The 13,712-nt window shown below is 38.4% G+C and overlaps 1 protein-coding gene across 2 annotated transcripts in view; it reads right to left on the bottom strand.

The window, feature by feature from the left end:
* Nucleotides 1–13,712, bottom strand: part of LOC108234704 (collagen alpha-1(XVIII) chain) — a 59,118-nt gene that overhangs the window by 3,505 nt on the left and 41,901 nt on the right. For both annotated transcript variants that reach the window (XM_017414080.3, XM_017414081.3), the window contains exons 6-36: nucleotides 13,045–13,119; nucleotides 11,947–12,039; nucleotides 9,460–9,586; nucleotides 9,140–9,183; nucleotides 8,563–8,733; nucleotides 8,370–8,396; nucleotides 8,080–8,133; nucleotides 7,877–7,957; nucleotides 7,689–7,736; nucleotides 7,421–7,555; nucleotides 6,405–6,458; nucleotides 5,986–6,021; nucleotides 5,632–5,766; nucleotides 5,360–5,413; nucleotides 5,236–5,271; nucleotides 5,016–5,060; nucleotides 4,563–4,625; nucleotides 3,100–3,135; nucleotides 2,923–3,006; nucleotides 2,692–2,757; nucleotides 2,455–2,517; nucleotides 2,199–2,288; nucleotides 2,024–2,059; nucleotides 1,880–1,933; nucleotides 1,610–1,666; nucleotides 1,375–1,434; nucleotides 1,236–1,277; nucleotides 582–609; nucleotides 387–455; nucleotides 244–269; nucleotides 12–110 (exon numbers count right to left, since the gene is read on the bottom strand). In XM_017414080.3, the coding sequence (XP_017269569.1) occupies nucleotides 12–110; nucleotides 244–269; nucleotides 387–455; nucleotides 582–609; nucleotides 1,236–1,277; nucleotides 1,375–1,434; nucleotides 1,610–1,666; nucleotides 1,880–1,933; nucleotides 2,024–2,059; nucleotides 2,199–2,288; nucleotides 2,455–2,517; nucleotides 2,692–2,757; nucleotides 2,923–3,006; nucleotides 3,100–3,135; nucleotides 4,563–4,625; nucleotides 5,016–5,060; nucleotides 5,236–5,271; nucleotides 5,360–5,413; nucleotides 5,632–5,766; nucleotides 5,986–6,021; nucleotides 6,405–6,458; nucleotides 7,421–7,555; nucleotides 7,689–7,736; nucleotides 7,877–7,957; nucleotides 8,080–8,133; nucleotides 8,370–8,396; nucleotides 8,563–8,733; nucleotides 9,140–9,183; nucleotides 9,460–9,586; nucleotides 11,947–12,039; nucleotides 13,045–13,119 (2,088 nt within the window). The remainder of the gene's footprint in view (nucleotides 1–11; nucleotides 111–243; nucleotides 270–386; nucleotides 456–581; nucleotides 610–1,235; nucleotides 1,278–1,374; nucleotides 1,435–1,609; nucleotides 1,667–1,879; nucleotides 1,934–2,023; nucleotides 2,060–2,198; nucleotides 2,289–2,454; nucleotides 2,518–2,691; nucleotides 2,758–2,922; nucleotides 3,007–3,099; nucleotides 3,136–4,562; nucleotides 4,626–5,015; nucleotides 5,061–5,235; nucleotides 5,272–5,359; nucleotides 5,414–5,631; nucleotides 5,767–5,985; nucleotides 6,022–6,404; nucleotides 6,459–7,420; nucleotides 7,556–7,688; nucleotides 7,737–7,876; nucleotides 7,958–8,079; nucleotides 8,134–8,369; nucleotides 8,397–8,562; nucleotides 8,734–9,139; nucleotides 9,184–9,459; nucleotides 9,587–11,946; nucleotides 12,040–13,044; nucleotides 13,120–13,712) is intronic.

Below are 13,712 nucleotides of genomic sequence, written 5' to 3'. Positions count from 1 at the left end.
CACTGCCTCACCACCAGTCCTGATCTCCCAGGGAGACCTGGTTGACCTGGATACCCTGCCTCCCCCTTTTGTCCCTTGTCTCCTTTGCTGCCTTTGTCACCTATTGCCCCCTGGGAGTGCACACACACACACACACACACACAGACAAACATAGGCAAAGACACAAAAGAAGATGAAACTAGGGCACCTTAAGCCATGCAAGACCAAATAATAATAAGAAAAAAGGTTGCGTGAGAAACCTACCCAGCCTCTTACAGGGAGAAATGTGCCTAGTGACAAAAAGAAGAAGAAAAAAAAGACAATTAAAAAGTCTTAACATTTTTATTTCTTTAGGTTACAAACTAAAACATATATTGTTTTGACAGAGAGTGGTGTTTTTGACTGACTTTTTGGAGCCGGTAATCCTGGAAGACCCCTGTCCCCCTTATCTCCTTTTGGTCCTTCCTGACAGTAACCTTAAAGTGAAAAAAAATAAATAAATCAAAAACAAATATAACATCAGCAGTCTTTAACTTTGACTACCGTAATTTAAAACTAGTACTAAAACAGTATTTGGCAACTACAAAAGTGATCCAACCCACCTGATGCACTTGTTCCTTTAGAATTAAGCTGAAACAGTGAAGCAAAATCAGAAACAGCTCACAGTGATGGTGAAATTGGCGAAATTATCAAAGGCTCTCATGATGAGTTAGCCTCATGCAGTCTGTAGTGTTGAAACATTAACCAACATGCAAATGCTGACACATGCAAATGATCAAACAACGTCATTTTATTTCTACCTCAGTTAGTTCTTGGCACCTGGCCTTCAAATTTCCAGAGATGGCATGCATCATGCAGGAATATTTTGGAACCGCCCTATCGAGGTTCTGAGCAATCAAAATGAAGGTTTTATCACTGTTACACAGAATAACGTGCTTATTATTTGTGAAAAAATAGCAAAGTAAGCAAGTGAATGAGGTTTCTTTTATGAACAAGAGGGTTCTGATAGGTAATAAGACCAAACAGTGCTGTGAGATTGTCCACCGGACACGGCAAGATATTAAGGTGTGAGTCGGCCGAACAACGCTGTTAAAAGACCAACAGATAATCAGTCTACTGATTTAGTTCATCCCATGTTAGAGAAAATCAAATATGCAGTCCTCGATCAAGAGCTGTAATGAAATCTTAAATTGCATCATGCTTTTATTAGCCCATAGTTGTTGGGTTTTTTTTCCCTTTTCTTTCCAGAAACCTACAGGCATTTTGCAATGGGGTCTGGGAGGGATGGGGAACACTGTCTTCAAAAACCAGGAGAAGAAAGAGAATGGTAAGCATAAAAAACACAACTGAAAAATGAGAAGAACTGGGGTGGGAAATTAGTGAAGGTATGTTTACTCCTTTGGGGCAGTTGAATATTCCTGGGCGGCCCGGGGGTCCGGGAGGTCCAGGAGGTCCCTAAGAAAAGAAGAAAGAGTGAAACAGAAAGTGAAAACGAGGGACTATTAAGTCTATTTAAAGCACACAGACAAACAGAACAAAAAAATATCCTGCAGAAGAAGCACTGTTATTAGGAAACAGGTCGAAACTGCACTATCTTTATGGAGTTTCAGTTCTCAGGAGTGTAACTCACGGGGAGGCCATGAGGGTCCCCTTTTTCTCCTTTGGGTCCCATCAGGCCCGAACGACCCTAAACAAAGAGAGAAACCTTAGCAACAAAGCACACAAGCTAAATTCCACACTGATATTAGTTTATTTGATTCTTTTATAGATTTTTGGTGGAATTGGAAAATTAGCTTACTGAGTCAGTGGTGTTTTTGTTTAATCTAAAACATGTGACAGAGTCAATGACAAAAGACGGTTACATAATGCTATAAATGCTCATTGAGCTCAACGTGCTTACTGGTCGTCCAGGAAAACCAAATTCTCCTTTGGGTCCCGGTGGTCCGATTGGCCCCTGTTAGGAATAAAGCACAGTAATTGACCGTGTTTAATTTGACTATGTTTGAAACTGATATTTTTTTTGTTCCTCGCTCTGATTACTTACCGGAATTCCAGGGGCTCCAGGAACACCCTCATCGCCCTGCCAACAATGATACATGTGCTGCGCTGTGATTTACCGATAAGAACTTTGCAAACATCAATCATCTTGATTAATTCCACATGAATGTAAAGTGATAGGGAATGAAGTGAAATGTGAAAGCACTGGCAGGAAATAGTACCTTAATCCCTTTGGGCCCCGTTGGCCCAGCCATGTCTGACATTAAGGAACCGTCTGCTGCGATGACAAAACCTGGCTCACCCTTTTCACCCTGCAGGCAAATGTGAGTTTACCATATGGAAAGCAAAAAAAAAAAAAACAGCATGCATGTACACACAAAAAAAAACCCAAAATAAAATGAAGCTAAATTATATTTGTTTTCTCACTTTAATAAGGTAAAATTCTGTATGCCAATATAGTAGTTGCAACCCTCTTACTTTGAGTCCTGGATGTCCTTGTAAACCTGGCAACCCGATGTCACCCTTTGGACCCTGTGGTCCCTATAAATATGTTGAAAAAAACAAAAAACATTATTAATATCATTAGGTCTAAATGCTCTTAAATAGCATATCTGGTACATTTTATATTTTGGAACAGGAAACCAGAGTGCATAAATTAAATTCTGTGATTCTGAAACCATAAACCTTTTTTATTTTTTTATTGGAAATACTCACAGCAGATCCCTGAGCTTCTAACATCCCTGAGAAGTTGAAAGCACCATCTGTACCATTAAGCAGTAGCTGAGAAGATAAGGGGGTGGAACTTTGTCAGTAAAACTTCAGTATATATTAAGGTGTGAGTTTGAGGAAAAAAAAACAAAAAAAAACAACATTCTCATCCTTTAACAAGCTATTTGAAAGCAAAGCAAGGGGTCCATAAACCACCTGAGGTCTGAAGCCACTTACATCCTGAAGGTTGATAACAGGACCTGGAGGTCCGGGTGGTCCTGGAAGACCAGGTAGACTGAGCCCATCTCGACCTGCTTCTCCCTAAAAAAAGACTTGACAGTTTAGTTTAGTTTTTTTTTTTGTTTCCCCAGTAAATGGAAACATGCTGATAAACCCTCTCAAGGAGGATTTCACCTTTTGTCCTGGATCACCTTTGTCCCCATTTTGGCCCTGTAAATGTAAAGAGAAAACAAACCATGCTCCATTTCTCATTTGAAAGTTCATGAGATGATATTCATATCAAAAAGTTCCTGACCCACTTTCACTTTTGGCATTGATATTTTGACCCTCCCGTGGCCGTTGTGTCAAATTGACCTGAAGTTAATAGGGTTTCTCTTCTTCTTTTCAGTTACAAGGGCTTCAGGAGGGTTAATTCAGTCTTCTTTTGTTTTTGTTTTTTAAACACAGCATTTGTTGTATTTAAGGCTAACTGTATAGGTTAGAACCATTTCTTTCACTCTACACTCAATAACTTGTGCCTATCATTTATACAGTATAAAACTAATTTTCCATTTGAAGCATGAATAACAGCTTAGAACTGAAATACTGCTAAATTAGTTTCCCAATTCCCTAATTATTTTTCAGTTTACTTTTTGCTGTTTGTACTTGTGATTCTTTAAGCACACACTCTCCGCCTTTGTGTTTCTGCAACCTTTGTTTGGAGTGGAGCAATTTAAGCTAAATCATCTTGGACTTTTGTCTAAACTCTATTTAGCCTCCTCCAGGCAATTTGGTTGAAGAAGAAGATTGGTGTGGATGAGTCGAGACACGGGCAACAAGACGAAATCAGAGGATTTGTGCCCACTCCCTCATAGAGAGGCAACTCCTGCTGCTCTTCTTTAATGGCTGGGCTTTATGTTCTGCACCAGCAGAGCATGGGGATAGCCGATTATGTTGCTCAGATGTGGTCTTTGATAATAGATGGTGGTTGTTGGTGTTCCTTTATATCATAAAAGCTAAAATGTTGACCCCATTTTTCAAGAAAATGGACTAAATGTTTTGTTCCATTACACAAGATGAAAATATAGATCTAAAAACAGCACTAAAATATATTTTGAGGACACCAGTCTTATGACAGAAAGAAGAAAAAAAAAATATTTTTTTTAATGTAAGGAGGATTTCTCAGGGTACAAGGCTTATATCTCCTTGCAAGTCTCATCTATTTTTGACTAATTCTCTTTTAACTTTCTCATCTGGTTGCATCTTCCTCATCTGTGACACCTGAATAAAACCTTTAACTGTTTATGTCAAGATGCTTAACTTACAAAGCAATAAAGTGAAGATTTTGATGACTTGTTGATAACGTAATAGAATTGGAAACCACATACATTTATATCCGATGTTGCATGTGTATTATTAGGCTTTTATTACAGTAGGTTTATGCTTTAATGGTAGCAGAAATCTGTATTAGTGACACTTATGGGGCAAAGCAAATGTCTTGGCAGCTCTGTGGCTTTTATTTTTGTCAGTTTTACAATACAGTTTTTTGCTATTTATAATAATACTTTTCTTTGTTCTTGAAAAGCATCTATCTTTTTCATTATTCAACAGTCAGTTTTTGAACTCATCCAACAGACTGGATCCTGGATATTACTAACCTGTGCTCCTTTCAGTCCTTCCAAACCAGGAAGCCCTGGTGGTCCTCTAACGCCTGGCTCCCCCTGCAGAAATCATCAGGAAACACTGAAGCAGCTCTGACGTGATTAAATCTTTAAAAAAAAATGCCTGAACCCAACATAATCAGCCACACGTGGAAATGAAGTGATTAGTCTCAGATTTTCTCACACGCCAAAAATTAGCTTCAACATATTTGGAATTATGCAGTGCATTGTAATGTTTGGTCTTGGAAAAGTATAAATCAAATCAGATCTGTATGTAAACCATAGTGAACAATCAAATAAAAAAAAAAAACACCTTTTCACCACAAAGTCATTTACTGACCTAAACACTGGAGACTTTTTGGAATATTGTCTGATTTGTGCCGAGGAAACTTTAATATCTATAGAAGAAAAATGGAAGGGCAGTTAGGAAAAAGTAGATTGTAGACTCACCTTTTGGCCTGGCTTTCCTGGGAGGCCATCTAAACCATCTTTACCCTAAGAAAAACAGGAAGGAGGAAAAGAAAGAGAAAACTCTTGAGTTTTGAGCTCAAGAGTCTGCAAAACTAATATCAAATAAACCTTGCAGTGAGGTTAGGAGAGTATCAAATAAATCGCAGAAATCCTAGAACACAAGTACATGAAAACACGAACTCAAACAGAAACATTTTACCTTGGGTCCTTGAGGTCCACGGTTTCCTGGAGGGCCCTATGAAAACAAACCAGTTTAATACCTCAAGTGGCAAAAGTATCTGTGTTCCTGAATTAAATTATGACACATTTAAATCTCAAACTACCTGTGGACCAGGGATGGATCCAAAACCACCCAGCATCCCAGATCCTTCCAGGTCCTCGGGAAAAAAAAATCCCAAATGAGCAATGATAAGTGAACATGTTCATGTTCAAAAAGAAGATTTTTTTTTTTTACATTTTTACATAAAATAGCTACTTTGTCCTGCATGCTGTTTTGTTTCTTTCCTAAAAATAATACTGATGTTGGCTTATGTGCTCATCATCCTACAACTGTCGGCTCATTTAGCTCAGGAATGTTGTATAAAACACAGCCTACCTCAAATGTCCTAATGTAGCCTCTTCCTGAGGGTCCTGGGGGCCCAGGAGGTCCAGGTAGACCCCTGGGACCAGGCTGCCCCTCGGGACCAGGTGACCCTGGCAGGCCTGGAAACCCTGCTGGGCCCTGATCTCCCTAAAGGAGACAAATTCAGAGTGTTAAATCCTCGGAGTGTTAAATCTGCATGTATTCTGGCTGTAAAGAGCATAACATCATGATCTACAGGGAAAAATTGTAAGGTATTGTGTAAATACTACATTGTCTACAATGCAGAGTAAAACACAAGCATAATTATCATTGTTAATACTGGTAATGGTCCATTATCCTTTCAAACAAGCAGTAAATAGATCTTACCTTTGGTCCTGGCTGCCCGCTCACACCAGGCTCCCCCTATTAACAAGCCAGTAAATTATAATAAAATCAAATTAGCTGCATTGTTGACTCGAGACAGACTCTTGGTTCTGGTTTGCATTAAAAAGCGGAGCAGCATTAACCACACAGACTTGTTTACACTCGAGCCCCTCGGCTTTATTAGTCCACCTCATTAAGAGCTTTAGCTTTTTGTGTTAGTTTGTTTTTAATTGTTTTTTTTGCTAACTGAGTGCTTGGGGGCCTGCATAAGGGAAGGCAGGGAGAGCTTGCAGTGTTAAACTCTCACAAGCAAAAACCAAGTCAAAGCTGGTATACAATGTATTTATATGTATTTAAAAAGAAGGTTGAATTAAGATTTTATGGAGTCATTAAGTGCGCACAAGGAGAAATTTCAGCCTCACCTTGTCTCCTTTTTCTCCACCAGGTCCTGGATCTCCGTCCCTTCCATCCACTCCCTGCAAAAGTGGCAACACTATATTTAATGTTAAAGATTTGGCTTCGTCTATAAGAGGGAGACAACAGAAAGGCAAGCTCCTAAAGAGCTGTTTTATCGGCAACATTTTAAATGAGGCTGAATTGCCAAAATCTGAAGAAGAAGATTAATATTTTATGAGCCAAAACAGCTTTAATTACTGTTAACCTGTAAAAGGTCCATTTACAAAGTCAGTAAAAGCTTTAGAAACCTATTAAAAAGAAAGATGCATTCCCCACAACTAATGGTATGGCTGCAAACGCAGTTGTTCTTTACTACACTTCCTGGTAAAACAGGAATACCAGAAAAATGACAGGATTTGGGAAAAATATGAAATTAAGTTTTTGAAGCATGGGATGTCAGGTATTCAGAAATAAAGAGAAGTGCTTTAGAGTCTATTTAATTTCAATCAAAATGTGACCCATTTTCAAAATGGCACCTTTCTGTTTTCAGCCACATCCACTTTGAGTCCTCATTACAAATATCTATATGATTTGTTTTGTTTTTGTCATTTTTTTTTTAAACATCATGGGCCAAGAAAATACCAATACCTTGTCTAAATATTTTACCGAGCAGCTCCTACAGTTCATGTGTTCTGCATCAAACACTTGAGGAACTAATTTTTACTTCTTTCAGGGTGGATTTTTCATTTAATTTGCATGCATTATAAGCAGCTAATGATTTTAGTTGTCAATTTCCTGAAGAATCTGCTTTGCAAACCTGTTCCGAAAAACTCATCAGTTTCACATGAGGTCTATCTTTGTCTATTCCTAGTATGTGATTTCTGCATTCAAGTCGTAAGTGAGCGAGGTCACCAACATCGGCCAAAGGCTAAGCTCTTTGTGGCTAGCCTCAGGTAAACCATCTGGAGGCTGCTCGGAGCTACAGTTCAGACTAAATGGATGAGCTCTGGATCAGAAAATGAAAATGAAACAGTAAACTCACAGGGAGTCCCGGTTCGCCCTTCTCTCCTTCCTTTCCATCTTTTCCAGGAGCCCCAGGAGGTCCTGGAGCAACGTCTGCAGATGGGGTTCCTGGGAGCCCAGGCAGTCCTGGTGGGCCTGGAAGACCCGGGGGACCCTGATGACACAAGACATTGAGTTAAGGTTTTAAAAAAGGGGAAATATGTCAGAAATTAATCTGTTGATACTTTTTTAGGCTGACATCACTTGTATTATAGTGTCTTAAAGAGTCAACAGTTAACTTTACTTACCCTGGTAATTTCTGCATCACTGTCAAAGTCTTCAAATCCAGACCCCTCCTGTTGAAAATGTACCCATGTAGAGTCAGTCAGTCAAATCTAGACACTCTCTGTTTCACATTTGGTTGTATTGGTTTAATTCTGCCTTATATGGTTTCAGTTCCTTAGAAAAAACTGATAAGGTTTGTGTAACAACTCACCAGGGCCATGGAAGACTTGCTAGAAGGACCAGGAGGGCCAGGAGGACCAGGAGGACCAGGCTGTCCAACACCAGGATCACCCTGAGTAAGAAATCAGGATTTACAGATTTTCTTTGTACATCTTCAAGAAATATTAAGGTTAATTGACAATGTTTGTCACTCCGATTGGGTTTCCTAAATATGAAAGTGGTGTTACTGTTTACCTTGTCTCCCTTAGGACCAGGTTCTCCATGTTCTCCAGGGAATCCTGCTGGTCCCTGGGAGAAGGAGGGTCAGTACCACATCATCACACGTGAGATAAAACAACAACATGGAACAGTATGAGTCAGTAAAAGTATGTAGATAAGATCAGAGTGTTGTCTTGGTCAGAACATAACATGTAGCTTTCTAAAGTGGTATCTGTGTGTTGTTACAAGTTCAAATACTTTCATTAAAGACTAAAAATGAGACCCAGAGGAAGAAAAGTCAAAGAGAGTAGAACAGTGTTACTTACTGGGAGACCGGGTTCACCTTTGCTTCCCTAAGGAACAGATAAAAATAGAAAACCAATCCATCATTGTATTCTCTGCCCCTTAAGTCTTAAACTGCTCTAAAAACAGCTCATGTTCTGAAAACAGAAAGCTACACCGGCTAAAAATAGAAGATTCACAGCTGCGAAGCAAACAAACAAGCAAATAGAAACTCACGGGCTGTCCATGAGTCCCAGGAAGTCCAGGGAGCCCTTCATGTCCCCGTGGTCCCTGTGGACCTCGTGGTCCAGGCTCCCCTCCATCATCAGCTTTTCCAGGAGAGCCAGGAGGTCCTGGGGGGCCAGCTGGACCTGGTTCCCCTCTTTCACCTTTTTGTCCCCTAAAGACCTGGAGGGAGTGAGCGTTGACAAGGCGGATAGATTTAGTCATTTATCCAATGGGACAGAACAGCTTCAGACTAATACTGATTCAAACTATACACAAAGTTTGTGGCTGAGCAACACCTCAGTTATCTAAGCATTAAAAAGGTTTAGAAAAGAAAAGAAAAAAAACTGGCATATTTTAATTATGAAACCAACACAGTATCACCGCCATGGTTTACTTTATGAAAAGTATTTATGAACCCAGAAGTTTAAATGGGGCAGAGTCTCAGCTCCCGTTAACTGGGACACTGTTACACTGCAGGGTTTTGGCTGCAAGTCTGACGCTTAGCAACTACGCAGATGTAGATTCTGCAGTGCTTAAAATACAAAACATGAGCTGTTTAAAGTGAGGAGAGGGATCGCCAACTTACAGCATCAAGCTCGAGGGCAGGGGCGCTTGTCGGAAGTGATCCCACTGTGAAAGAGACACAAATTGTGCACATTAAAAATGTTCACTTTTAGTCATGAGTAGAAAAAAAAATCATTACTTTGGAGTGCTATGTGATGGTAACAAGTAGAACATACTGGAATGAGAAAAATCAGCACTTCAGAACACAGAGAAGCAACAAGAAGACAGCGTTTTTAGCACCATCTGCTGGCTGATTTCTGAATTACAATAATAACACTTTCTATGTTTGTTCACCCATCGAACAAGAATAAAATGTGCAAATTATATTCAGTCCCTAATGACCTTTTAGGGTGGTCGTCTCAAAGTCTTGTCCAGAGGACTCCTCGATATCTTCATCGTCACTGAGTGACACCTCAGTGGGCGGAGCTCGGACCGGGGCGCTGTATGTGGGGTCCAGCTCTGGGAAGGGCTATAAATAATAAAGACACACACATACACAAATTAAAAGGGAGGGGTGTTTAGGTAGGCTGTTATCTTACAAAAACCGACATAAGAATTACAGAAAAATCAATTATCAGCAAAAAGCAATCTATGATCATAAAATTACGTAAAGCATAATTAGTTAAAGCTGCCTAAGATAAATCTACCAACAGTGTTCCTGCTAGATCAACTGTAATAATAAAATGTCTTGACCTCATTTTTCTGAAAGTGACTGCTAAAAAAAGAGCAATAAATCTGTCTTTCCTGAAGCGTTAGATTTAAATCGCTCCTCTGACAGTCTTTAACGACGATGAGAGGAAAAGTTTTACAGCACTCTGGCTAGACAAGCGTTGGCTCCACTGCGGGGAAACTTGTCCAAACTGTAATGATGAACTTGAAAACAGTGAGTTATATTTTAATCAGCATCAGTGAAGTCAGATTCCTTGACTTTAACGGCAACAAGTGAGAGAGAGAAAAAAAAAGAAATCTTTATCCAGAAGATTAATGTCTGCAATAAAGAAGGCATTCATCCTCAAAGTAGTAAATTGCTTATTGGCTTTCCTGACAAAAATTGAAAGACAAAAATCTTTTTTTTTTATCATAAACATGAAGCTGAAGCCAGGAAACAAACTGTAAATCTCTCCTCTAAAGAAGAAAGATCGTCAGTGTAGAGATAACGATTTTTTCCACATTTGATAAAAACATAAGAAAGTTCTATAAACTAGTAGTTTTAGGCAGAAACTCAGGAAAAATGTTTACTTAATTCATTATAGTAAAGTTATCGCTTTTTTGCATATAAATCTAACCACATGGGTTAAATTAAATTAGATTTTATATTAATAACAACACTTTTTTGTTTAATATGAAGTACATATTGCTGCTTTCTGTCACCTTGTGTTTGACTTATGACATTTGAGCTGTTCACTGCTAACGTTATCCTTGTGTGATCTGAACATAAGTGGACGGAACTATTACCCTGCAGTACTTTGCATCCTGAGTGAAATGTCATTTAGCTCTAAAAAACACACAAGCGGCTGTTTTATTTTAACAGTTTAATTATCTCCTGGCAGTAGCTCAGTGTTTACAAGACAAAAATGAGCTGTAGTATAATTTTCCCATCAATTTTTTGGCAGGAAAGCCAATGAGCAAAAAAACTGCTATGAGCATGAATGAAGTCACTTTGCATCAGGCACAGAAGCGTGGCCAGTATTTGGTTTGGTAAAACAGCAAATGGGGAGAAGAAAAAAAAACATCTTCCTGAGTGCATTAAGAAAAATAAAGACATGTTTTGATCCTTTTAGTAAAAAAACAAGGCCAAAGACAGTCCTGTGGTTCTTTGCTTCTTCTTCTTTCTTTTTAATGTGTTGACAACAAAGTGTCAAAAAGAAAGTAAAATAAATGAATTTAGGACATAGTTATTACATTATTTAACTTTTATTTTACAACAATTTTATAAAACTAATTAAATAATTGCAGGCTTTTATTTTTTTTTATATCTGAGGATTTCACTGCTTACAGGTGACTGAATTATTTTAATGCAAAATAATAAAATCTTGCTTTTTTGGAGCAAAATATGGAATAAAAAAATCAGAGATGACTCACAACTTTTGCACAGTGCTGTATCTTTAGATCATCCAATGAGATGGAGCTTAAAATTAGGCTATGCTCAATGCAACAATGTTAATACAAAAACCTAAGATTTTTACTCAGATGTGCCCTCAGAGGTCATATTCTTAAAGTTAGAAAATTTTACAGCCTGCATGTGTCTGAACTTTGATTTTCCCATCATTCAGCATCAGGAAAGTAAATAACAAAAACTAACTTTCTTATATTATGCCACGTTTAGAAAATTCACAAATTAATGTACTTTTTGTACCAGTGTAATTTGCGTACATGCAAAAAAAGAAATGCAGACCATTGCCACCATGGTCTTTTGGGTGCTCTCTTCTGCAGGGGTTGCCACGGCGACTGAACCCGAATGAAAGACGTGGCAACTGTTTTACGCCGGATGGCCTTCCTGACACCACCTGGGCTCGAACCTGCAGCCTCAGGATTACAAGACTACAGCACTGACCTCCAAGATACCAGATCCTGGTACAAAATCAAAATCGATGTTCCCATGAAACTATTTCAGCAAGTCTAATACTCCAGCAGTCTTTCCTCAGTCTCCCCACTATCTGTGAACAAACTGGTGCAGAGCAGCACATACACCATGTTCTAGTCTTTAACAGGCCTGCTTGCTTTGGTTGGACTCCAGTTCAGCTAGAATGTGAAAAACCAGAACAGGACAGTGTGATGGGACTGTGTGAATTTCTGTGTGTGTGCGTGAAAGTGTGGGCACATACACACCATAGTGTATTCTCTCTCCTCCACAATCTTCTTCACCTCCTCTATTTTATTTCGTCCATCGTAGTCTTCCTCTCCGCTCCCGTAACCAGACGCCTGAAGTGAACAAGAGATCAGGAAAGGAAAGGAATCAGAGCATAAACGTGGAGGAAGACAGAGAAAACTGACACATGATTGATGTCAAGGAGGAAATACTTCAACTATACCAGTTAAAACAAATGTTTGGTTTTTAGGTTTTCTGGTAGAGTACTGAAATTAGAGACAGATTTTTCAGGAAAGAGACAATTTGATCCTTACATGGAGGCAAAATGTTAGTTTTGCAAATCTGCCACCTCAGTATATATATTTATATATATTTATTTTGTTATTTTAATCATGCTGCTTGCCATCATCTTCATTATTGGATGTATTGTTTATTGTTTACTTGTTAACCAACATGTAAAGCTCACACATATTTCACAAATTTGATAGACAGTAACATAAATAAATAGCTGGTATTCCTTTTCTGCTTACAGATCAGTTGACTCAAGCTGACAAGAATGGAAGAAGTTGTGTTATTGAGGTCAAATGCTAATAATCAATAAAATATTTATTTATATATTTTATTTGTATTGATTGACTGATTGATTGACTGATTAATTGGCATGGCATAATATATTTTATGGATTACTTGGACAAATTCTTCCAACTTCCCAGATTTTTCCAGAAACAAAGCTCTCAATTTAACACTTGATGGGTTTTTATTTATGTAAATACAACCTTTTACTTTTCTGAAATGACTGAATTGAAAATAATAATAATAATAAAAAACAAACTGATTTGAATTAGTAATGAGAGGATTCACTTACATTCTGTATCTGTATCAGGGGTTAATGGGCTAAAAAAATCTTTTTATTTTTATTCAATTCATGCAGAAATATAGACACAAGCGTCTACTTTTTGACTGCGTAGTCGTGGACATTTTTAGAGTTTTGTGTAATACTGTTCTTCAGCCAGCAGAGGGCGGCAAAGTTCCAGGTTTACAGAGCACCGCATGTTTTAAAAGAGAGATTGAGCGTTGAACTTTCAAACTGTGACCATGTTTTGTTTATGCAGACTCACATAAGGATCATCTTCTTCACACTGGTCATCGGGAGCTGTGGGATCTGACTTCAGCAGCAGCTGCTGGATGGAGCCCTGGAGAGGGTGAAGAGCGACGGGAAACAGGGAGTGTCGGGGTTATATTTCACAATCATATGGTTTATTCTTTATCGTTACATTTTATCAAGGATTAAGCAATCCCTTTCTTCACACAAACCATGTCTTTGTGCAGGATTTATTGCCTCACTTTCCTTCCTGTTCCTGCAGAACATTAAAACCATCACATTGTTAACATTTGTCTAGAGAACAGGTGTGTTTCTGTCTGCACTCCAAAGACAATGTTCGTATTAGCTTTAAAACACAAATGTTCATAGGATTGATCACCCAGAGTGTGTAGTTTTTGTAGAAAATTTTACATCTGCTTACAGTAATAATTTCAGCCAGTTTATCTTCAATGAATCTGACAAATCAAACAACTGGGAGGCTTTGATGGGATATTATTCCTGAGACTGCAGAGAGCTATATTTAAGTCATTACAGGAACTTTGAAGTCAAATCATCTGAATATCTAGTTCATATTAGTTTGCTTATTTTTCTTTACATCTTTAGAAAGCACAATCTTTGTGTTGTAGGAATCCATTTGTATGCAGGTAAACTAAAAAAAAACCTTTTGTTTTGTGTAAACAAAAG

The sequence above is a fragment of the Kryptolebias marmoratus genome, linkage group LG21 (genome assembly GCF_001649575.2).
Source record: "Kryptolebias marmoratus isolate JLee-2015 linkage group LG21, ASM164957v2, whole genome shotgun sequence".
NCBI classification, from domain to species: Eukaryota; Metazoa; Chordata; class Actinopteri; order Cyprinodontiformes; family Rivulidae; genus Kryptolebias; species Kryptolebias marmoratus.
Note: the sequence above shows the minus strand (reverse complement) of the source record. Positions and strands in the feature narration are given on the sequence as shown.